General features: G+C 43.6%; 1 protein-coding gene across 1 annotated transcript in view; it reads right to left on the bottom strand.

Moving 5' to 3' along the window:
* Nucleotides 1-24926, bottom strand: part of PLA2G4F (phospholipase A2 group IVF) — a 632963-nt gene that overhangs the window by 110980 nt on the left and 497057 nt on the right. Inside the window, exon 17 of the mRNA XM_075844320.1 lies at nt 6470-6664. Within this exon, the coding sequence (XP_075700435.1) occupies nt 6470-6664 (195 nt within the window). The remainder of the gene's footprint in view (nt 1-6469; nt 6665-24926) is intronic.

The following is a 24926-nucleotide window of genomic DNA, read 5'->3' as shown; positions in this document are numbered from 1 at the left end:
GCACCCATTGAAGTCAATGGGTGCGTGAAAATCAATCGCAGCACATGGAAGCACTTCCGTGGTACGCGCGTGATTCGCGTTGCAGTAAAAAGTATGAATGAAAACAGAAAAGCACCACGTGCTTTTCTGTTTACAAACATACAAACGGAGTGTCATAATTATGGCGGCTGCACGAAAATCACACAGCCACGCATCATACTGGGCTGACACACGGAGCTGTTATGTACCTTTTGCGCGCACAAAACGACGTGTTTTTTGCGCAAGCAAAAGGCACACGCTCGTGTAATCCAGCCTCAGACAGTGTGCAGGGAGGGAGCGTCTGCCTGTAATCTGTAATTAGAGCAGGGAAGGACCATGTGACCATAGAGGGGCGTGGCAGTATGCAAATAGCTGAGGTGCTTTGGAGGAAGGGGGAGGCTGCAACTGTCTCCTCAGATGCAGCCGGGGATCATGGGTATAGTGGGTTACAAGACAGGAAACAGCCAGTAAGGGATGTAAACAAACACCAAGGGATGTAAACAAACAGAAAAAGCAGCAGTGACGATGGAAATCAAACAGAAACTGGTTAGAAGTTTAATAGGGGGTATTAGGGAAGGCAAATCAAGGATGGGGGACATTTTTTACAATTTTTTTTTTCCTGGACAACCCCTGGCAACAACGAGTGATATGTGTTCAGACATACTATCGCCCATGCTTCTTGGGCTACGCGATCCTGACATCTAAAGTAGGAGTTGGTCATAATAATGTTACTCTACTGTCTAGTTGCCTTATCTAATAAAATATTCTGGGTTGTGTATCTAAGCATAGTAAATGTTCTACTTAGATACAGTGGCCAGTTAAAAAAATAAAAAATAAATAGGGTGCAGGAAACTAAGCGCAGAAAACGTAAGATACAGTGCCCATATGTGAAAGCATATACTTTGGTATGTATCTAAGCTTTCATACCTTTGCTTTGTTATACTATATTCTGGCCCGTGTATATAAGCATAGCATCTTTTATACTTCGATACACTTGGCTTGATAATATTTTACACGTTGGCAAATGTATCCAAGCATAGCATTTTCTCTGTTTAGATACACACAACAGCAGATGATTTTCCAACTGTCCACTGTATCTAAGCATAACATGTGCTATGCTTTGTTAGACGAACCAGAATATGTTATCAGACCATGCAAAGGTATATAATCGTAAAATATTCTATTATTAGATTTCTTCAAATAGTATGATAACATATGCTGGTCTTTTATCTAAGCATAGCATATTTTATGTTTACATACCTGTGCATGGTATGATACCACATGCTTGGTCGTTTATCTCATCAAAGCACATGTTATATTTAGATACACTGGGTAATTGAGAAACAATATTCTTTTGCTTGAACATAAGCACAGCAAGTGTAAGATACAGTGCCCATGTGTGAAAGCATATGCTGGGGTATGTATATAAGCAAAGCATCATTTATGCTTATATACCATTGCATTGGTCTGGTAACTTATGCTGGGTCAAGTGTATCTAAGAAGATCATGTCTTATCAGCATATATGGTTGCAGGTCTAACATGCAGTACCTGGAGCCAACCACTGATGTATCCAGGGCCGCCATCAGGAATTTCAGGGCCCCCTACAGCTAAATTTTCTGGGCCCCCCTACCGTGGCACCGCCTGTTAACGGTACTCCGTCCAGTACTATATCATGGTACCCAGGGCCGCCATCAGGGGGGGTATTAGGGGTACTGATGTGAGAGGCCCGGCCAAACCTAATTGAAAGGGGGGCCCGGCAAACTGCCGCGATTTGCCTTTGGTAGAAAAAAAACAGGCCCCTGCAATGGGGCCCGTTTTTTTCACCAAAAGAATGTCATGAGCTGCGGGCCCCCCTTTCAATTAGGTTTGGCCGGGCCTCTCACATCAGTACCCCTAACACCCCCCCTGATGGCGGCCCTGGGTAGCATGGGGGCCGTCAAACACCGCCGCCCGTGCGACCGATCACGCGCACCCGCAAACTCCCGCGCATGCGCACCGGCGACCGCCTGGAACCGCGAACCGAATTTTGAGGCAGATTTTGACCTGCCCACACTATCTTGCCGCGTTTTTTGCCTGCGGCGATTGAGAACAGCAGACAGAAAACGCAGTGAAAAATGAATTTTCTGCCTCCCATTGATTTCGATGGCAGGTCAGAGGCGGAACCGCGGCAAGAAAGGACGTGCTGCTTTTTCTTTTTTCCGCGACTGGCTCCCATTGATTTCAGATTAAATCAATGGGAGGCGGTTTTGGAAGTTGTTTGGTGCTGATTCTGACGCAGTGTCCGAGTCAATATCAAGGCCCAAAAACTCTGTGAACTGGGCCTTATTGTTAGGGCTTATTCAGACGAACGTGTAATACATCCGTGCAACGTGCGTGATTTTCACGCGCCTCGCACGGACCTATATTACTCTATGGGACCGTGCGGACTGTCAGTGATTTTCACGCGCCTCGCACGGACCTATGTTACTCTATGGGGCCGTGCAGACTGTCAGTGATTTTCACACAGCGTGAGTCCGCTGCGTAAAACTCACGACATGTCCGATATTTGTGCATTGTCCGCGCATCACGCACCCATTGAAGTCAATGGGTGCGTGAAAATCACGCCCAGCACTTCCGCAGCCGTATAAACTATGAATGAAAACAGAAAAGCACCAACATACAAACAGAGTGTCATAATGATGGCGGCTGCGCGAAAACCACGCAGCCGCGCACCATACGCTGCTGACACACAGAGCTGTTATGGACCTTTTGCAAGCGCAAAACGCCACGTTTTTGCGCGCGCAAAAAGCACACGCTCGTGTAAATCCGGCCTTAGGGTAGGAACACACTAGGCATCAACACTGCGGATTTTATGCAGCACATTTTATTGTGGATAATCCGCAGCGTATTACAGTCGCAGCAGAGTGGATGAGATATGAACAAATCTCATCCACACGCTGCAAAAATAATGGACCTGCAGTGTGGCTTTTTGGCTTTCTAAGCCGCAACATGTCAATGTATTCTGTGGAATCGCTGCTCCTCTGTTGCGGAAATGCTGCGGTTCTGCCGCAAAAATCACAAATGAGAAAAAAAAAAAAAGGCACTTTTTTAAATTTATAAAAAAGCTTAGACTTACCCCGGCCGTAGTCCTGGTGATGCGATCCTCTATTCTTAGCGCAGCCCGGCCTCCTGTCATGACGTTTCATCCCATGTGACTGCTGCAGCGGTCACACGGTTTACAGCGTCATCCCAGGAGGCGGGGCTACGTTCAGAAGAGAGAGACGCGTCGCCCTAAACTACGGCCGGGGCAAGTCTAAACTTTTTTTTCCCTGCAGGATTCCCGCAGCGGACACGCCTCACCAAACCTGTGCCACTATTTGGTGCGGTTTTGCTGGCAGAATTCCCTGCGGCTACCGGGGCGGATAAGCTGTGTAGTTTTACTCAGCATATCCGCCTAGTGTGTCCCTTATGATGTCGCTCCTGGAGCTGCTGCCGGTCTCTAAATAGGCAGTTGGTTCAGTAGAATTTGGAATTATTTTTTTTTGTGAACCAGCTTAAAAAAATACAAAACTTTTGTGTTAGGGCCTGTTCACATCACTGTTCGCTTCCGCTCCGGGGTTCCGTCTGAGGATTCTGTCGGGTGAACCCCGCAACGGAAAGTGAAAGTGATAGCACAGCTTCCGTTTCCATCACCATTAGCGCAGTCGACTGCGCTATTGATTCCGTCCGAAAACCAGCCGAAATGGTGACGAACCACCGCTCCGGGGTTCCGTCTGAGGTTTCTTTCGGGTGAACTCCGCAACGGAAAGTGAAAGTGGCAGCACAGCTTCCGTTTCAGTCACCATTGATCTCAATGGTGATGGAAACATCGCTAATGGTTTCCGTTCGTCACCATTCCGGCTGGTTTTCGGACGGAATCAATAGCGCAGTCGACTGCGCTAATGGTGATGGAAACGGAAGCTGTGCTATCACTTTCACTTTCCGTTGCGGGGTTCACCCGACAGAAACCTCAGAAGGAACCCCGGAGCGGAAGCGAACAGTGATGTGAACAGGCCCTAACACAAAAGTTTTGTGTTTTTTTAAGCTGGTTCACAAAAAAAAATAATTCCAAATTCTACTGAACCAACTGCCTATTTAGAGACCGGCAGCAGCTCCAGGAGCGACATCATAAGGGAGACACTAGGCGGATATGCTGAGTAAAACTCCACAGCTTATCCGCCCCGGTAGCCGCAGGGAATTCCGCCAGCAAAACCGCACCAAATAGTGGCGCAGGTTTGGTGAGGCGTGTCCGCTGCGGGAATCCTGCAGGGAAAAAAAAGTTTAGACTTACCCCGGCTGTAGTTTAGGTGACGCATCTCTCTCTTCTGAACGTAGCCCCGCCTCCTGGGATGACGCTGTAGACCATGTTACCGCTGCAGCAGTCACATGGGATGAAACGTCATGACAGGAGGCGGGGCTGTGCTAAGAATAGAGGATCGCGTCACCAGGACTACGGCCGGGGCAAGTCTAAACTTTATCAATTTAAAAAAGTGCCTTTTTTTTCTTCTCATGTGTGATTTTTGCGGCAGAACCGCAGCATTTCCGCAACAAAGGAGCAGCGATTCTACAGAATAAATTGACATGCTGCGGCTTAAAAAGCCAAAAGCCACACTGCAGGTCCATTATTTTTGCAGCGTGTGGATGAGATTTGTTCTAATCTCATCCTCTCTGCTGCGACTGTAATACGCTGCGGATTTTCCACAATAAAATGTGTTGCATAAAATCTGCAGTGTTCATGCCTAGTGTGTTCCTACCCTAAGGCCGGATTTACACAAGCGTGTGCTTTTTGCGTGCGCAAAAAACGTGGCGTTTTGCGCATGCAAAAGGTCATAACAGCTCCGTGTGTCAGCAGCGTATGATGAGTGGCTGCGTGATTTTCGCGCAGCCGCCATCATTATGACACTCTGTTTGTATGTTTGTAGCATGTGGTGCTTTTCTGTTTTCATTCATAGTTTATACGGCTGCGGAAGTGCTGGGCGGGATTTTCACGCACCCATTGATTTCAATGGGTGCGTGATGCGCGAACAATGCACAAATATCGGACATGTCGTGGGTTTTACGCAGCGGACACACGGACACACGCTGCGTGAAAATCACTGACAGTCTGCACGGCCCCATAGAGTAACATAGGTCCATGCGAGGCGCGTGAAAATCACGCACGTTGCACGGATGTATTACACGTTCGTCTGAATAAGCCCTAACAATAAGGCCCAGTTCACAGAGTTTTTGGGCCTTGATATTGACTCGGACACTGCGTCAGAATCAGCACCAAAAAACTTCCAAAACCGCCTCCCATTGATTTAATCTGAAATCAATGGGAGCCAGTTGCGGAAAAAAGAAAAAGCAGCACGTCCTTTCTTGCCGCGGTTCCGCCTCTGACCTCCCATCAAAATCAATGGGAGGCAGAAAATGCATTTTTCGCTGCGTTTTTTGTCTGCTGTCCTCAATCGCAGCGGGCAAAAAACGCAGCAAAAAAACGCGGCAAGATAGTGTGGGCAGGTCAAAATCTGCCTCAAAATTCTTTAAGGAATTTTGAGGCAGATTTTTTTTTGCCTGCAAAATACTGTGTGAACAGGGCCATACATAAACAGCACTTTGAGATAATTTACTCACCGTGTCAGAAGAGATGCTCCCACTCCAGTCCTCTTCCGGCGATGTCTTCCAGGCGAGGTCTTCGGTCCAGACGTCCAGTCCTTCACCTCCAGCCAGGCTCCAGGTTAGTTTTGTCCATGTGTGTCCGTGGCTGCGCGCGCTTCGTTCGCGGGTGCGGGCGCGGGCGGTCTCCAGTGCGGGCGTTCGAGGGTGCGCGCTCGCGAGTGCGCACGCGCGGGAGTTTCCTTGTGCGCGCGATCGGGTGCGCGCGCGTGGGCGGACGGTTTGACGGCCCCCCATGACGAGGGGAGGGGGCCCGCAGCAGCAGCAGCAGCTGCAGCAGCTCACGACATTCTTTTGGTGAAAAAAACGGGCCCCATTGCAGGGGCCCGTTTTTTCCTACCAAAAGAATGTCGCGGCAGTTGCCGGGCCCCCCTTTCAGTTAGGTTTGGCCGGGCCCCTCACACCACTACCCCTAATACCCCCCTGATGGCGGCCCTGGATGTATCCACAGGAGAGGTGGCCAGGCCAGCACATAATGCGCATGCGCTGATATGCGTGTTCACGATCTCAATGACATCCTCTTCTAAGGACAGAGAGGATATCATTGCGCAAGCGCGGCCACCACTATCGGAAAACAGCGGTGCCGGATCCCTAGACAACGAGCAATAAACAAAGAGGGACTGACAGTGACATGGAGCACAGATATGACGAAAACGACATCGTTTGGATAATGAAAGCTATTTACAAAAATTAGTAACTTTAACAGGCTGAGCTTAATAGCTACATTTATGAAGATGGGAATAACCCTTTCAATGTCTTTTAAGTAGTCATTACTACCTTTCCATGCCACAAAGTCTCTTATTCCCATATAGTCCTTGTAGAGGTATAGGCCTCTGGTAAAGTTATACAGTTCTCCAGCAGTGAACCGTGACTTAAAGAAATCCTGGAAGATGTTTGAAATAATCCCTCCTGGCATGACCAAACGAGTATGCAGACGTGTTGGATCACGAAAGTGTAGTTTTCTGCAATCATCTAGAATGAAAAGGGAAAAAGAAGCAAACAATTGTTTTTGCGTGTACATTTTTGTGCAAATTTATAAATGACAGGAATGCTTGTTTTATTGGCTTGGGTGACTAAAATTGCTGCCATTTAAACTGTGTAGTGTATACAATAAATAAAGAGCATAAGGGGTAGAAGTTCTTTAAGAATAAAGGGGTAGAAGTTCTGTGCTCCTTCGGCTGTGATCGGTTTTGCTGGGCAAAGCAGTGTACATACAGATGTAGCCATCTTTATCTTGACTTAACTCATTAAATACACAGTGTCAAGCAACTTTAAGGCTACATGCACACGATGCATATTTTGCTGCGGATGATACACACCAAAACCACAGCAATACGCAGGAAGTTCGCAGGTCAAGACCGCACCTAATCATGCGTTTTCCGATGCGGATTTTAAGTTTTTGATGTTTTTAGTCACGTTTTCATCCTCCAGATTTTGGTGCAAATTTCCACAGCACTAGATGAATACAATTTGCAAGGAGAAACACAAGATAAATTGTCATGCTGCGGATTCTGAAAAACGCACTGAGAGTCAATTTTCGTCCCGTAAAATACTGCAGACTTTCTGGAATCTCATTGACTATGCTGGTAGTGTATTACACTGCGGATTTGCCACACGCCAATTTGCGCAGCAAAACCGCATGTAATACGCATCGTTTGCATTGAGCCTAACTTGACTAGTTCATTGGCTTCTGTTGTGTGATATTAGGCTTCAGCAAGTTATCAGAGTCAAGATAAAGATGGCTACATCTGTAATTATATATTTTCTATGAGTTCCTACACCGCTCTCCTCGTGTCTATGAGAAGAGCCAAGCAAAACAGATAATATCTTAAGGGGCACAGGACTCAAGCACTTCTGCCCCCTTGTTTCAACATTCGGTGGAAGTCTCAGGACCTGAACTCCAACTAATCAAAACTCTTCACATATCACTATAAGGCCCTGTTCACACAGAGTTTTTTTTGCTGCAGTTATTGCCAAGGAACCTGCGGCCAAAAAGGCCGAAATTGCCTCCCATTGATTTCCGGCCCGTGGAAAAAAACGATTGCGGGAGAATGAAGTGACATGCCCTATAGTGAGGCGTTTTCCGCCTCAAAACCCCCATTGAAATCAATGGGAGACTGAAAATAATGCCACGAACGGCCGCAGCGTTTGACGCGTTTTATGGCAAAACCTGCTTGCATTTTTTTTCCTATGCCTGTTGAAGAAAGAGGTAAAAAATGCCTAAAAAAAACGCGCCAAAAATCGCGCCAAAAAACGCCTGTGGTTCAAAACCACTTAAAAAAAACGGAGCTGATTTTTCCAGGCAGAATTTTTAAATGGCGCTCTTCCTCAGGCAATGTACAAGTGATTCTGATTGACAAAGACTCTGCTATATATCCAGGGAGAGGAGTCGACTTAGAAACGACTACCGGGTCACACTGACAGGTCAAGCAATTGGTAAAAGGATATATATGTAAACAGTATATAGTGATACTTTTAAAAATCAGGTTAATGTGTTCCAATTAAAATTAATAAAATAAGATTATATCGTGTACAGGAAAGTAAAAACGAAAGTTCGGTTACTAAAATGTGATATGAAAATGTCATATAAAAACAGTCTGAAATTGCAAATGATATAAAAATATATATAGTTATATCATTAACAGTTATATATTATAAGATAAAAGAGTGATAACATCTTATATAAACGGTTTAGAGAAAAAAACTATCCACGTACTTTGTCGGATGCCTATAAAAAAACAAAAAGTCTGAAACAATCGGATTGTTTCGACACTATCAATGCAAAAGAAAAAAAAATGCCAAATAATAAAAAAACGAACAAACTAGAAATAAATAGAAGATTGAGACCAATTTGAATTGCCAATCACAATATGTAATTTATCTAATCAACTGACAATGCGGCTTACAGTATGTAGGAAGAACAACACAAAACTTGCATTGCCGTGTTAACCCCTACCCGCACCAGGACGTAACTGTACGTCGTTGCGGGAAGTTACTTCCCGCACGAGGACGTACAGTTACTGAGTTAATCCCGGTGCACACTGTCGGCGACAGTGTGCACCGGGAACCAGGAGGTCAGCTGTCGCCGACAGCTGACACTCCCCTCTTGCCGGCCAGCGGTCCTTTGCCGCTGATTTCGGCGCATTAACCCCTTAAATTCGGCGATCGGGTGCAATCGCCGAATTTTAGGGGTTTCTAACATATCGGCAGACCCCCGTCCGAAATCGCGGGGTCTGCCGATAGTTAGTATGGCAAACGGAAGCCAAACAATGGCTTCCGGGTCTGCCATGGACAGAAGCCCATCAGGACCAACCTTCGGCTGGTCCTGATAGGCTTCCTGTCAGAGTGACAGAAAGTCACTGTGCCGTTCCCGATGCACACTGTCGGCGACAGTGTGCATCGGGAACTTGGAGATCAGCTGTCCCCGACAGCTGACACTCTCCAGTGTTGCCGATCAGCGGCTCATCGCCGCTGATTTCGGCAATTAACCCGTTACATGCGGGGCTCGATTGCGATCTCCGCATGTAGCGGGTTTGTAGCGCATCAGCAGCCCCCATGCAATCGTGGGGGCTTCTGATGCTTGTGATGGCACCCGGGGGCCAGACAACGGCCCCCAGGTCTGCCATGTATGTCAGCCTATGAGGATCAGCCTCTGTTGATCCTCGTAGACCAACTGTCAGAGTGACTGTGACGTCACACTGACAGTTGGAATACATTACACTACCTAGGTAGTGTAATGTATTCTAGCAGCGATCAGAGCTGCAGGTCAAAAAAAGAAAGTGTAAAAAGTAAAAGAAAAGTTAATAAACAAAAATATAAAGTGTAAAAAGTAAAAAAAAGTTAATAAATTTTTTTTATAAAAGTGTAAAAATAAAAGGTTTTGTTTTCCTATAATAAGTCATTTATTATAGGGAAAAAATGAAAACGTTAAAAAAAAAGTACACATATTTGGTATCGCCGCGTTCGTAACGACCCAATCTATGAAACTATAATGTTAATTTTTCCGCACGGTGAACGCCGCAAACAAAATAAACGGAAAACTGTCAGCATCGCTATTTTTTAGTCACCACCCCTCCCAAGATATAGAATAAAAAGTGATCAAAAAGTCGCATTTACCCCAAAATGGTACCAATAAAAACTACAACCCGTCCCGCAAAAAACAAGACCTCCCACAGCTTTTTTGACGAAAAAATAAAAACGTTACGGCTCAAAATAGCGTGTCCCAGAAAATAAATTATTTTATAGAAACTTAATTTTATTGTGCAAACGCTGCAAAACGTAAAAAAATCTATACACATATGGTATCGCCATAATCGTACCGACCGGCAGAATAAATTAAAACGTAATTTATTGCGCACGGTGAACGCTGTAATAAATAAAGAATTTAAAGCGCCAAAATCGCTGTTTTTTGGTCACCTTAGCTCTAAAAAAGATCCTGAGGGGCCAAAATCTCACTATACCCCTAGAAAAATTCCTTGAGGGGTGTAGATTCCAAAATGGGGTCACTTTTGGGGGGTTTACACTGTTTTGGTCCCTCCGGGGCGTTGCAAACCCGACATGGCACTGAAAACCAATCCAGCAAAATCTGCGCTCCAAAATCCAAAAGGCGCTCCTTCCCTCCTGAGCCCTGCTGTGGGTCCAAACATCAGTTTACGACCACATATGGGGTATTGCCGTAATCGGGAGAAATTGCTTTACAAATTTTGGGGTGCTTTTTCTCCTTTATTCCTTGTAAAAATGAAAAAATTCTATGTTTCCACAGAAAAATAGGTGATTTTCATCTTCACAGACTAATTCCACTAAATTCTGCAAAAAAACTGTGGGGTCAATATGCTATCTATACCCCTAGAAAAATGCCTTGAGGGGTGTAGTTTCCAAAATGGGGTCACTTTGGAGGGGTTTCGGCTGTTTAGGTACCACAAGACCGCCTCAAACCTGACATGGTGCCTAAAATATATTCCTAAAAAAAGGAGGCCCCGAAATCCACTAGCTGCTCCTTTGCTTCTGAGGCCTGTGTTTCAGTCCATTAGGACACTAGGGCCACATGTTGGATATTTCTAAAATCTGCAGAATCTGGGCAATAAATATTGAGTTGCGTTTCCCTGGTAAAACCTTCTGTGTTACAGATTTTTTTTTATTACAAATGAATTTCGGCAAAAAAAATGAAATTTGTAAATTTCACCTCTACTTTGCCTTAATTCCTGTGAAACGCCTAAAGGGTTAAAATATTTTCTGAATGTGGTTTTGAATACCTTGAGGGGTGCAGTTTTCAAAATGGGGTGATTTATGGGGACTTTCTAATATATAAGGCCCTCAAAGCCACTTCAGAACTGAACTGGTCCCTGAAAAAATAGCCTTTTGAAATTTTATTGAAAATATGAGAAATTGCTGCTAAAGTTCTAAGCCTTGTAACGTCCTAGAAAAATAAAAGTACGTGAAAAAAAATGATGCAAACATAAAGTAGACATATAGGGGATGTTAACTAGTAACTATTTTGTGTGGTATTACTATCTGTTTCACAAGCAAATACATTTAAATTTAGAAAAATGCAAATTTTTGCAAATTTTTGCTAAAATTTGAAGTTTTTCACAAATAAATATTGAATTTATCGACCAAATTTTTTCACTAACATAAAGTACAATATGTCACGAGAAAACAATCTCAGAATCGCTTGGATAGGTAAAAGCATTCCGGAGTTATTACCACATAAAGTGACACATGTCAGATTTTAAAAAATAGGCTGTGTCCACAAGGCCAAAACAGGCTGTGTCCTAAAGGGGTTAATAAACACTGGTCGTATTGTAAAAACAAATTTTTATTACACTGTGTTTCTAGACACTGTACTCTTGCACATAATAATGATTTTGACTGCTTTAAGATCATACCTATAGAACAAATAGCCGCATATAGTACAAATCGCTTTGAGTCGCTATGCAACCGAGAAAACTTCTGGATATATAAATTGAAAACTCTAATCCCAGAATGATTAAATGAAATAATGGAGACAGTTATTTAATTAAAATCAACACACTATTTATTCCGAGTTATCATTATAAATAATACATTGATTATAACCATTCCCTGATTCGACCCTCTGAGATTGTACTTTCACCAATTGAAATGTAATTGTATACAATAAAAAATCTTTGTGAAATAAAGTCCTGTACATCCTATACAAAATTTACTAGAAAATTAGCAGCTTATCACCAAAGCTACCAGTCACGTTCTTTACAAACAAACAATTGTAATTTATTACCAGTTCTACTGTTATCACTCTCTTTTATCTTATAATATATAACTGTTAATGATATAACTATATATACTTTTATATCATTTGCAATTTCGGACTGTTTTTATATGACATTTTTATATGACATTTTAGTAACCGAACTTTCGTTTTTACTTTCCTGTACACGATATAATACTAACAACTCTTATTTTATTAATTTTAATTGGAACACATTAACCTGGTTTTTAAAAGTATCACTATATACTGTTTACATATATATCCTTTTACCGATTGCTTGACCTGTCAGTGTGACCCGGTAGTCGTTTCTAAGTCGACTCCTCTCCCGGGATATATAGCAGAGTCTTTGTCAATCAGAATCACTTGTACATTGCCTGAGGAAGAGATCTGTTTGATCTCGAAACTCTTGTTGTATCCTGTACAGAAATAAAGCCTTGTTTTTACTTACCTGTCTTCCGACTGAGTAGAACGAATAAATCCTACGTAGGTTGCGCCAGAGGGAATATCCGTTTTTTCCTACACCTTTCTTCCAATTGAAATATCGAGACTGCTCCCAGTTCTCTAATCGTATCTCCGGCTGCACCTAATTCCAAGTCCTAACAACTACTAAGGACCATTGAATCATACGTCTGTGGATGTTATGCTCCCAGCATAACACCCCAAGGTGAGCACAATCTTGTCACCTTTTGCATAAAAAGCATTTTTACCGTTTCATGCACTATGTGCGCTTTGTTTTTTATTTTGCATTCCGTGTTTTTAAATGACTGTTAGGCTGGGTTCACACGAGCATGTTACGTCTGTAATGGACGGAACATATTTCCCAGACCGAACACAGTGCAGGGAGCCGGGCTCCTAGGATCATAGTTATGTACGACGCTAGGAGTCCCTGCCTCGCTGCCGGACAACTGTCCCGTACTGTAATCATGTTTTCAGTACGGGACAGTAATTCTGCGGAGAGGCAGGTATTCCTAGCATTGTACAAAACTATGATGCTAGGAGCCCGGCTCCCTGCAGTGTGTTCGGTCCGGGACTTGCGGCCGAAATACGTTCCGTCCATTACGGACGTAACATTGGCGTGTGAATCCAGCCTTACACTTTAGACCTAGTTCACACTGAGATTTTTGCAGGCAGAAAACTCTGCCTGGAAAAATCAGTTCAGTTTGTTTTGCACCACACGCATTTTTTGATTCGTTTTTTTTGCCGCTTTTTTTTTTTACCTCTTTCTTCAAAAGGCAAAGGGAAATACCGCGAGCGTTCTTTTCCAAAAAATGCATCAAAAAACGCTGCGGCCTTTCGCTGCGTTTTTTCCGTCTGCCATTGATTTCAATGGGGTCTTTAAGGCGGAAAATGCTCCAAGATGTGTCATGTTGCTTTTTTTCCCGCAATAGTTTTTTATGCTCGTGGACAAAAACGCGTTTTCAGACGGTTTCAGCATAAAAAACGCGCCAAAAAACTCTGTATGAACAGGGACTTAGGCTCAATGCACACGATGCGTACTAAGTGCGGTTTTGCCGTAATACAGTACCAGCATAGTCTATGAGATTCCAGGAAATCTCATGTACTCGCTACAGTATTTTTCGGGATGGAAATTAACCTGCGGTGCGTATTTTATAGTCCGCAGCATGTCAATTTATCTTGCATTTCCACTTGCGAATTGTATCTGCCTAGTGCGGTGGAAAATCGCACCAAAACCCGCAGCATGAAAACACGTTGAAAAACGCATCAAAACCACACTAAATAACGGATCAAAAAATGCACGATTAGGAGCTGTTTTTACCTGCGAATTTCCTGTGTATTGCTGCGGTTTTGGTGCATATTTTCCGCAGCAAAATACACAACGTGTGCATGTAGCCTCAAACCTTGTATGCAAATAACTAATAATTTGCACAACATTTGTAAAGCAGCTTGTTGCTTTCACTTCTGCAACAGGTTTTTTTTTCCCCAAATGTTGTCCAGAAGTTTAGTTTATGGATTTTAACCTCATTGACACACACTGCAATCCTTTTCTTCAACATTTTGATTATTTATTTATTTTAACATTCTTTATTTAGTAAAATTTTGTAGTTACAAGAAAGAAAAGGAACAAACAATGCATTTTCACATCAGGATAAACGATATAAAAAAGAACCAAGGGGAGAAAGAAAACCTGGACTGCACATCCACTTGCTATATTTGCTCTATTGCGGCTCAGCAAAATACAATGTACGAACATGAGGTTCTTAGTAAATATTTTGCTCAAACTGTATAAGCTCACTCGCCACTTCACGGCGACCTCTTTCAAGTGAGTCCCTACTTGACTAAGTGTAGTATCCCATGACAACTAAAGATGCTGCAACACAACACCTGCAGAGGGAGCAAACCAGGAGACCAACAGCACGCATGCTGCCAGTCTAAACCACGTTTGCCACCATCCTCATTTGGCCCAGGTGTTTTTATTTGCAGGAAACTGCATAAAAAGTGTTCCTACCTAATTGTTCTCAGTCGGCCGCTGTGATTCAAGGAAAGGTGAGCTTTTTTCCATCTGTTCATTTTTTGTGGTGTTGTGTGGTAATCTTTTGCTGCTGTGGTGCTGTATCTGCGGGGGGACGTGGTACAGAGCCATGGCAGCTTAGACCGGCAGCATGGGTGCTGTTGGTCTCCTGGGTTGCTCCCTCTGCAGGTGATGTGTTGCAGCGTCATTGGTTGCCATGGGATACTACACTTGGTAGAGTAGGGACTCACTTGAAAGAGGTCACCGTGAAGTGGCGAGTGAGCTTATACAGTTTGATCAAAATGTTTACTAAGAACCTCATGCTTGTAAATTTTATTTTGCTGAGCTGCAATAGATCAAGCATAGCAAGTGGATGTGCGGTCCAGGTTTTCTTTCTCCCCTTGGATAATATCAAATATAACCACATATGACATTCCGAACCAAAGTATCTGACGCAACAGGTGACAAAAGTATCGACATGTACCTCAGTATCGAATAGCAGGAAATCACAGCTAAAATTACTGAATCTATGACTAAATTATTTATCTCTTGCTCTTGTGAAAATATGAGCTTGAAATCAAACATTGCTTCAAATAGTGTGGTATGGGACATATATATTTATCAAAAAGGTATAACTATTTGCAGCATTGTACATAGGAAAGGGAGAATAAAAAAGGAGAAAATAAAAAAACAATCAAGACATCAAACAATAAGGAAGGTAGGAGGGAGTCCTTTTCTGACCCCAACCAGAAAACTTGACTTTGTCTCCATTTCGAAAAAAAGTAGACAATCGACTTTTACAATGGTGGACTTCGGATAATTAAATCAATAGCACTTATATACCTAAATGTGATTTTCTTACGGGTAAGTGTGAAAATCTGGCAAATTCTGAAATTCTAACCACTGTCTCAATTCTCAACCATTTGTCCGAATTTTGGTGTGACAGAGCCATCAAGTCTTCCATGCTTTGTAGGTGCATTAGTTTCGTGAACCATTCAGACATAGTGGGAGCGGTCCGACCCTTCCAGATTCTGGGCATCACAGCTCTTGCTTGCAGCCACAAGCATAAAACTTCTAAGGGTATGTGCACACGATAACTGCATTTACGTCTGAAATTACGTTGCTGTTTTCAGGAGAAAACAGCTCCGTAATTTCAGACGTAATTGCATGTACTCGCGTTTTGCGAGGCGTCAATTACGGCCGTAATTTGGAGCTGTTCTTCATTGGAATCAATGAAAAACGGCTCAAATTATGTCTCAAGAAGTGTCCTGCACTTCTTTTGACGAGCCGTCTTTTTTACGCGTCGTCGTTTGACAGCGACGCATAAATGACAGGTCGTCGGCCCAGTATGTCGGCAAACCCATTCAAATGAATGGGCAGATGTCTGCCGACGTGTTGGAGCCGTATTTTCAGACGTAAATTGAGGCATAAAACGCCTCGTTTACGTCTGAAAATAGGTCGTGTGAACCCAGCCTAAGTGTGAGGGACGATGACTTCATTGATCCCTGAATCATGGACAGAAGTGTCACTGGGTCATTGTAGTCCCAGTGATTTTTTTAAAATTAGGTCACAACTTTTTCCCAGAACTGGAATATCAGAGGACACTACCACATATGTGAACCATCGTACCTTTATTATGCTCATATCGCCACCATAAATCAGATGTGTTAGGATTGATTACATGTAATAATACAGGCACTTTGTACCATCTAGATACAATTTTAAAATTTTCCTCTTGAGCTTTGCAAGAGATGGAGAATTTATGACAAAGAGTGAATGATTTAATCCATTCTTCCGAAGTAGGTGCACAACATTAACCCCTGACGTCACTGTCCATATATGGTTTGTGATGCCAGGGGCTTCTCCAGAAGCGCAATCCTCGGCCAGAGTGTCGGCAACACTCTGGCCGGGGATTCTGCTCCTGGAGGATCTCCACTGACTATATATGGACAGTGACATCAAGGGCTTTCCGAAGACAGGAGTCACCAGCCTGTGAAATTGCGTTGATATGGCCCAGGACTCCATAGTTGAATGCTGAAGCAAGGAGCTGACGGTTCCTTGCTTCAGTATTGGATTCCAATGTATCTGCGTCCTGACAGGACACCGATAAAGTTGACACTGGGACATACCACTGGCCGCTCGGGACAGCTGAATCCGGGATGGTTGGGAGGTATGGCTCACCTATTTCTATGATTATTTTGTATTACAAACCTGTTTGAGCTGTTGCAAATAGAAGTATAAGATTAACCCCTTATGGACTGAGCCATTTTTTTGCTTTTTAATTTGAGTTTTTCACTCCCTGCCTTCTAAGAGCCATAACTTTTTTATTTTTCCGTTCATAGAGTGATGTGAGGGCTTATTTTCACGGGGGGAGTTGTAGTTTCTATTGGCACCATTTAAAGTACCATATAATGTACTGGGAAACGGAAAAATTATTTGCGGGCTGAAATTGAAAAAAACAAATTCCTCCATTGTTTTTTTGGGGTTCGGTAAAAACGACAACTTAACTTTAGTCTTCGGCTCAATACGATTAAGGTGATACAAAATTTTTCTAGTTGTTTTTGATATTTTACTACTTTTGAAAAAAACATGTATTTGTTAAAAAGAAAAATTGTTTTGTTTCATCACATTCCGAGAGCCATAACTTTTTTTTTTTTGTCGATTGTGCGGTGTGAGGGCATATTTTTTGCGGGACAAGCTGTAGTTTTTATTGGTACCATTATTTGGTACATACAACTTTTTATTCATTTGATCACCTTTTATTAAATTTTTTTGCACTGCTAAGTTCACCAAAAAACAATGATTTTGATATTCACCGTGCAAGTTAAATAATTGCAATAGTTCAGACGCAGCAATATTTTTGATTAAATTTTTGCCACTACTAATAACTTTACTTCACTTTTGTTAACACATTCTATTGGTCCTCCTAGGGGACTTGAACTAGCGATCATTAGATCGCTGGTACAATAGTACAATACACTACAATACTAATGTACTGCAGTATATTGTCATTTTTACAGGTTTCTGTTAAGCCCTGGCACAGGCATGGCTTAGCAGAGGCAGAGGGAAGGCAGATCTGGGGACCTTCATTAGACACCCTGGGGCTGCCATGAAAACCATCAGCACCGCACAATTGCTGTCATGGGCGACTCCATGACAACCATTGGCACCCCACGATCACGTTGTGGGGGCGCTGATAAGCTGTCAGAGGGAGCGGCCCACTCTAACACCTCAGATGCTGTGGTTGCGATTGACCGCAGCATTTGAGGGGGTTAAGCTGCCAGAAAAAGCGCAAAGACTGTTCCTGGCTGCTAACGTCAGTAAACTTTAATTATTGTATAATGAAAAATGAAGTACCTTTCTAATATACTTTGTGAATCAATAGCTCACAATTTTCAAGATCTGTTTGTTGTCAGGGAATAGAAACATTCTTACATCCAGAGACTGACAATCTGTCCAGTTCATATGCAGCGGTGTCTGGTTTCAAATAAGAGTTGTACGGTCAGGGTCACACTCAATTTTATTTAGCCAAACACAAAAGTGGACACAAAAGAAAGGACATGCATCAGTCTTTTCTTTATAACTTTCCTTCCTTTTAGATCCACTTGTGGCATTGAGACAAAAACTGCCACAAAAACTGCATCAAAACTTTGTGTATGAACCTGGCCTATTACATTCAATGAGTCCTGTTCATCGATCAGTTAGACAAGATTTAGCTTCTAAATGTAAACTATGAATATTTTTTCAATTCACTGAGATCAAGCAGAAATCTTGACAATGAGGAATTGAGACACAAAAATACACACAGTTTCTATAATCTAAAAGGCTTGTCTCATCAGGACAGCCCCTGCCCGTATGTTCTATTAGAAAAAATTTACATCTTATAGGCAGTGCCCTCTAAGGACTACCCTTATATTAGCCATAGCGGAGTGCTGCTACTAACAGCCGATCTCGTTCTGGCAGACTTAGGCCATTTGTGAGTTATTATGAAATGAATGGCATGCAGGTGGTCTGCTGAAGGATTATGAAGCTGAACCCATGGCATTCACTTCTGCCTCAACTTCAATATAGAAAGAGGATGTCATGTTGAGACAAGCTCTAACTTTAACTCCAGTGACGTTTCCCTTTTGACCACATTGTGTAAAGTCTGCAGCTTGGGAAATCCCTCCATGGTATTCACAAAACTCTCTCTTAGAGACTGTTCATATGACCAGGTGTATAGCTCGTGAAAAACTGCCGATTTGCACCCGTGTGGGACCCGTTTTCATGGATCCATCAGACTTGAGTCTATTTAGGGATCTGGGAAAACGGGCAAAAATAGAATAGCTCCATAGACATGCATTCATTTTAATGCAGCCATGTGACAGCCGTTCAAAAAATGTCCGTCACACGGCCAACTTTCCCTGTCGTCTGAATAAGCCCTCCAGTTCATATGCAGCCAACACTGGTGCGTGTCTTGTTTCAAATAAAAGTGCTAACGTAGGTCGGTTTCTGATGTCTATGTTGCTTCTGAACTGCTGTTTATAGCTCAAAGATGACTATCCTCACATGTATGTAAAGAAAAAATATGTTTCAGTGTATAGTTTTAATCATATTTTGTTTTTTTTGTGTGTGCGTCGTGTGTTGTGTGTGTGTGTGTGTGTGTGTGTGTGTGTGTGTGTGTGTGTGTGATGCATTCCCTTTAGGGGAGATTCACACGAACGTTGCGTTTTTGCGCGCGCAAACAACGCAGCGTTTTGCGAGCGCAAAAACCATTTGACAGCTGCGTGTGTCATGCGTGTCTGATGCGCGGCTGCGTGATTTTCGCGCAGCCGGCATCATAGAGATGAGGCTTGTCGACGCCCGTCACTGTCCAAGGTGCTGAAAGAGCTAAATCTTTCAGCACCCTCGACAGTGAATGCCGAACACAACAGCGAAAAACCTGTAAAAAAAAAAGATAAAGTTCCTACTTACCGAGAACTTCCCGGCCGTTGCCTTGGTGACGCGTCCTTGGTGACGCGTCCTTGGTGACGCGCCTCTCTTGACATCGGGCCCCACCTCCCTGGATGACGCAGCAGTCCAAGTGACCGCTGCAGCCTGTGATTGGCTGCAGCCTGTGCTTGGCCTGTGATTGGCTGGAGCTGTCACTTGAACTGAAGTGTCATCCCGGGAGGTCGGACTGCAGGAAGGAGACAGGAGTAATCGGTAAGTTAGAACTTCGTTTTTTTTTTACAGGTTAATGTATTTTGGGATCGCAAGTCACTGTCCATGGTGCTGAAACAGTTTAACTCTTTCAGCACCATGGACAGTGACTATCTCCTGACGTCGCGTACCGATAATTTTTTTGCCGGGATCGGCCAAAACGAGTTTGGCCGAACCCGGTGAAGTTCGGTACGCTTGTCCGGCTTCGCTCATCGCAAAGACACTCCGTTTGGATGTTCGGAAACAGAAAAGCACGTGGTGCTTTTCGGTTTTCATTCATCCTTTTCACTGCTGTTGCGCGAATCACGCTCGTCCCATGGAAGTGCTTCCGTGTGGTGCGCGTGATTTTCACGCACCCATTGACTTCAATGGGTGCGTGATGCGTGAAATACGCAGAGTTTTTGAACCGGTCGCGTATAGTACGCAGCGAACAAACGCTGCGCAAGAATCACGCACTGTTTGAACTGCCTCATTGACTTCTATAGTGCTGTGCGTGATGCGCAGAAAATACGCGGCCTGCACGCGCGCAAATCGCGCTCGTCTGAATCCCCCCTTAAAGAAAGACTCCAGCTTTTTGCACATATAATGCTAACTCACCAGTAATATTCTAGCAGTGTTATTTGTTTCTTCCCAGCTCAGTGGTAGCCATGTATTTTGAACCCTTTCATTTTGGGCAGCTGTGTCATGTGATCTCAGTCTGACACACAAAAATAGACCATGCTCTCACCTGTGTGCTGAAGACATCATTTCTAAGGCACCAGAGGTGTAGTGATATAATAGGCGAGTCCATACAATAATTAGCTGCAGTTATAAAGCTCTTCTGATTTACATTACTGTCTATACTATCTGTGTGTGCTGTGTGCAGAGAGTCCAGGGTAGAAGAATAGCTAGATTCTCCAGCACCCGGGGCAAATATTTTGTTTGGGGCCCCCCCCCCCCCTGTACCATTTTCCCGACATGTCATTTTCCCTCGCCAAGATTGCTTTCTCTACCAATCAATCAGATGTAATTTATTTTTTCACATTTTTTTTTATGTAACTCGAGCATGAAACCATTTGTACTTTTTACAAGAAATATAGTTATATAAAGTAGTTAGCATAACAATAAATTAAAAGTAAATAAATAAAGAAGTCAGTGCCTGACCAAAACAGATTGTATAACTGAGACTATATGGTAAAATAATGAATGGCCTCCTCTTGTATATAGTGCCACACACCTCCCCTTGTATATAGCGCCACACACCTCCCCTTGTATATAGCGCCACACATTTCCCTTTGTAGATAGTGCCACACACCCCGTGTAGATAGTGCTACAAGCCCCCCTGTAGATAGTGCAACACACCTCCCCGATGCAGCACGCATAGTAACATAATATAACGCCCTCTAGCTGCCCCACACAGTATAATGCGCCCATAGCTGCCACCATACAGTATAATGCCTCCATAGCTGCCACCATACAGCATAATGCCCCCATACAGTATAAAGCAGACACAGATGCCCCCATACAGTATAATGACCACACAAATTCTCCCTTGCAGTATAATTCCTACACAGATGCCCCTATACAGTACAATGCCCACACAGGTGCCCCCATGCAGTATAACGCTGAATCAAATTCCCCCATACAGCATAATGCCCCTATAGCTGCCCCATACAGTAGAATTCCCCCATAGCTGCCCCATACATTATAATGCTCAAAGCTGCCCCCGTACAGCTTTATGCGCCCAAGTCTGCCATCCATACAGCATAATGCCCCATAGCTGCCTCCATACAGCAAAATGCCCCATAGCTGCCTCCATACAGCAGAATGCCCCCACAGCTGCCCCATACAGTATAATGCCCCTATAGCTTCCCCCCCATACAGTATAATGCCCCAATAGCCGCTCCCATACAGTATAATGCCACCTTAGCTGCAACCATACAGTATAATGCCCCCATAGCTGCCCCATATAGTATAATGCCCCTACAGCTTCCCCCATATTGTATAATGCTGCCTTAGTTGCCCCCATACAGTATATACCCATATAGCTAGCACCAGTGTCCCCTGTAGATAGTGCCCCTACATAGTGCCACTGTGCCCATGTAGTTAGTGCCACACCCCCCTTGAAGATAGCGCCACCTTCCCTATTGATAGCGGACCCCCTCCCCCCTGTAGATTGCGCGATTGGGACTCCCTATCGGAGCTTAATGCCCAGTCAGAGCATAGGCCGGGGATTCCGGTACTAGTTGCTACTGTTCATTTATGTACAGTGACGTCACGGATATCACTGTCCCTATACAGTACAGGCTGGTACTGTAGTGATAATGGGAGATTTTAATTACAGGGATATTAATTGGTGTCATGGTTCAGCTTCAACTGCAAAGGGGAGAAATTTCCTCAACTTGTTGCAGGAAAATTTTATGGGCCAGTTTGTGGAAGACCCGACTAAAGGTGAAGCTCTGTTGGATCTGGTAATTTCTAATAATGCAAAGCTTAGTGGGAATGTCAATGTTCGTGAAAACCTTGGTAACAGTGATCACAATATAGTTATATTTTACCTATACTGTAAAGAAAACAAACACAGGCTGGGAGGGAAAATACACTTAATTTTAACTAATGTCAAACAATGGTACAAATGATAAATAGGAGATTTTAAAATCTACTTTGGGTAATTATAGTGCAAAATTTATGCCTATAGGTAACAAGTATAAATCACTAAAATCAATAGAAGGCAGAGTTACTAAATGGGTTCTCTAGCTCTGTGTATACAACAGAAGAAAGAACAGAAGATGAAGCCAGTGCCAGTGCTGTTAATATATCAGTTGATATACTGAATTGGCAGAATGTAGATATGGTCAAAACTAAGTTAAATAAAATAAATGTACACAAGGCCCCAGGACCAGATGGGTTACACCCTAGAGTTCTTAAAGAGCTTAGTTCAGTTGTTTCTGTCCGACTCTTCATAATATTTAGAGATTCTCTAGTGACTGGTATAGTGCCAAGGGACTGGCGTAGGGCAAATGTGGTGCCCATTTTCAAAAAGGGCTCTAGGTCTTCCCCGGGTAATTATAGACCAATAAGCTTAACATCCATTGTGGGGAAAATGTTTGAGGGGCTATCGATGACCATATACAGGATTATGTGACAAAAAATAGTGTTATAAGTAACAGCCAGCACGGTTGTACGAAGGACAGAGGTTGTCAAACCAACTTGATTTGTTTTTATGAAGAGGTGAGCAGAAGCCTGGACAGAGGGGCTGCTGTATACAGGGCCACATCTACAGTGAGGCGAGTTGAACCTCTGGCCTCAGGCGGCACCTTGCAGTGTCTCAGAGGCGGCGGCATTACAGAGCTGATGGCTGAGGTTCCCTCCACTTAGCATCTGCAGGATGTGCTGCCTCCTTAAAGGAACAGTGTCATCACAAAAAAAAAATTCATATGTTAAAGATGTTAGTGCTTTATTAAAAACGTTTATATTTATTTGTGTGTTTGTGTTTTACTTTTTCTTATTTTTACACTTTTTCTTCCCTATGGGGGCTGCCATTTTTTGTTCCATTTCTGTATGTGTCGATTAACGACATATACAGACATGGAATACGGCAGCCACAGTCCCATAGGGACTGCGAACGGCTCCCGTCCCATCCACTTCTGTGTACGCCGTCTGTGTGGGAACTGCGCATGCGCCGCTCCCACACAGTCCAATTTGAAATTGGCGCCGTCCGGCGCCATTTTCCTGTGGACCGGAAGTCGCGGCCGGACAGTAAGATTACTACTTCCGGTCGCGGCTTCCGGACTTGTGCACTTGGACCAGCGGCAGCAGACGGAGCGGGACGGGCCGGAGGGAGCCGCGGCGGCAGGAGCAGGTAAGAGATTTCAATGTATGTTCGTGTTTGTGTACGTTTACTACTGTATGTAAACCTACTACACTGTGTGTTAGCTCAAAAAATGGCGACACACAGTGTAGGAGGATAGACCGTTCAAACCCCTCGTTTATCCCGGCACTAGCCAGGATAAAGGAGGGGGGGATGCTGAGAGCTCACTAGAGCGAGGGCTTTTTACCCAATTTTGCAATGCTGCAATTTTGGGAATAGCTCCATCTAGTGACCAGCAATGGGAAATATTATAAATTAGAATCTAATTTATAATATTTCCTGACTCGTGAAAAAAATAAAAAAAATTTGAACAATGTTTAATCACCTACACACTAAATGTTTAATTAAAAAAAAAAAACATGTTTTTCTGGCAACACATTCCCTTTAAGAACAGCATATCTCTCCTGTGCCACCATAATAACCCCTCCCTGACCCCCCTCCCCTGCTCTCCACTCTCCCGTCACCATTGTTTATACTATCCTGCTCAGTGTCGGGACAGAGAGGGAGGCGCGCAGGGTGTCTGCTCTGCAACTGAAGGGAAATCCTGTGATGGACTCACTAACACTTGCTAGTGGTTTCCTCTGGAGTCTCTGTGCACAGCAAGAGAAGATCCATATATTCAGCTGCCTACACAAAAGAGAAGTGTGTGTGTAATGTATGTATGTACTGTATGTGTATAATGTATGTCTAGTGCGTAATGTGTGTATAATGTATGCCTAGTGTGTAATGTATGTATTGTAGTGTATAGTGCATGTGTCGTGTGTAATGTGTGTATTGTAGTGTATAGTGTAGCGTGCAATGTATGTACTGTACATTCGTTTCTTGCCCTGCCATTCAGCTCTTTTCAATAATGCAGGCGGCGCGGTGACACCGTTTGCATCATTCAGCTCCAGCAGACCTGCTCATTAGAGAGCAGGCCTGCATTGCTAGAGAACGGTGTGGGAACAGGATCAGGTGAGCATGTAAAGTTTTTTGTTTTTTTTTTAGTTAAAGGTGTTGTCCACTACCGGCAACTGATAGTCATCAGTATATCATCGGTGCGGGTCCGACACCCAAACCCTGCACCAATCAGCCGCTCCGGTGGCCTGCGAGCACCGGATGTTATTGCCCATTATGCGATGTATGGAGCCGGAAGCCGTTGGCTCCGTACATACCATAGCGGCCGTGCTGCAGAACTGCAGCTTTGCTCCTATTCACTTGAATTGTACTGCAGCTCGGCCGCTATTCCGTCTGCTTCCGGCAGAGTGGCTTAACGGTGCGGGGTCAAGATGTCGGACGCCCACAGATCATGTACTGATGACCTATTGGTTGGATAGGTCATCAGTTGTACGGTAGTGGACAATCCCTTTAACAGTGTGAGTGGCATTATCTACAGGGTGCTCTATTGGGCAATATCTACAGTGTACAACCAATCTCTAGAACTATAGTCCCAAATATCAAATGATAACAAAATTAGAATATCAATATCTTTATTAATAATCCATTA

This window comes from Rhinoderma darwinii, chromosome 12, assembly GCF_050947455.1.
Source record: "Rhinoderma darwinii isolate aRhiDar2 chromosome 12, aRhiDar2.hap1, whole genome shotgun sequence".
NCBI classification, from domain to species: domain Eukaryota; kingdom Metazoa; phylum Chordata; class Amphibia; order Anura; family Rhinodermatidae; genus Rhinoderma; species Rhinoderma darwinii.
Note: the sequence above shows the minus strand (reverse complement) of the source record. Positions and strands in the feature narration are given on the sequence as shown.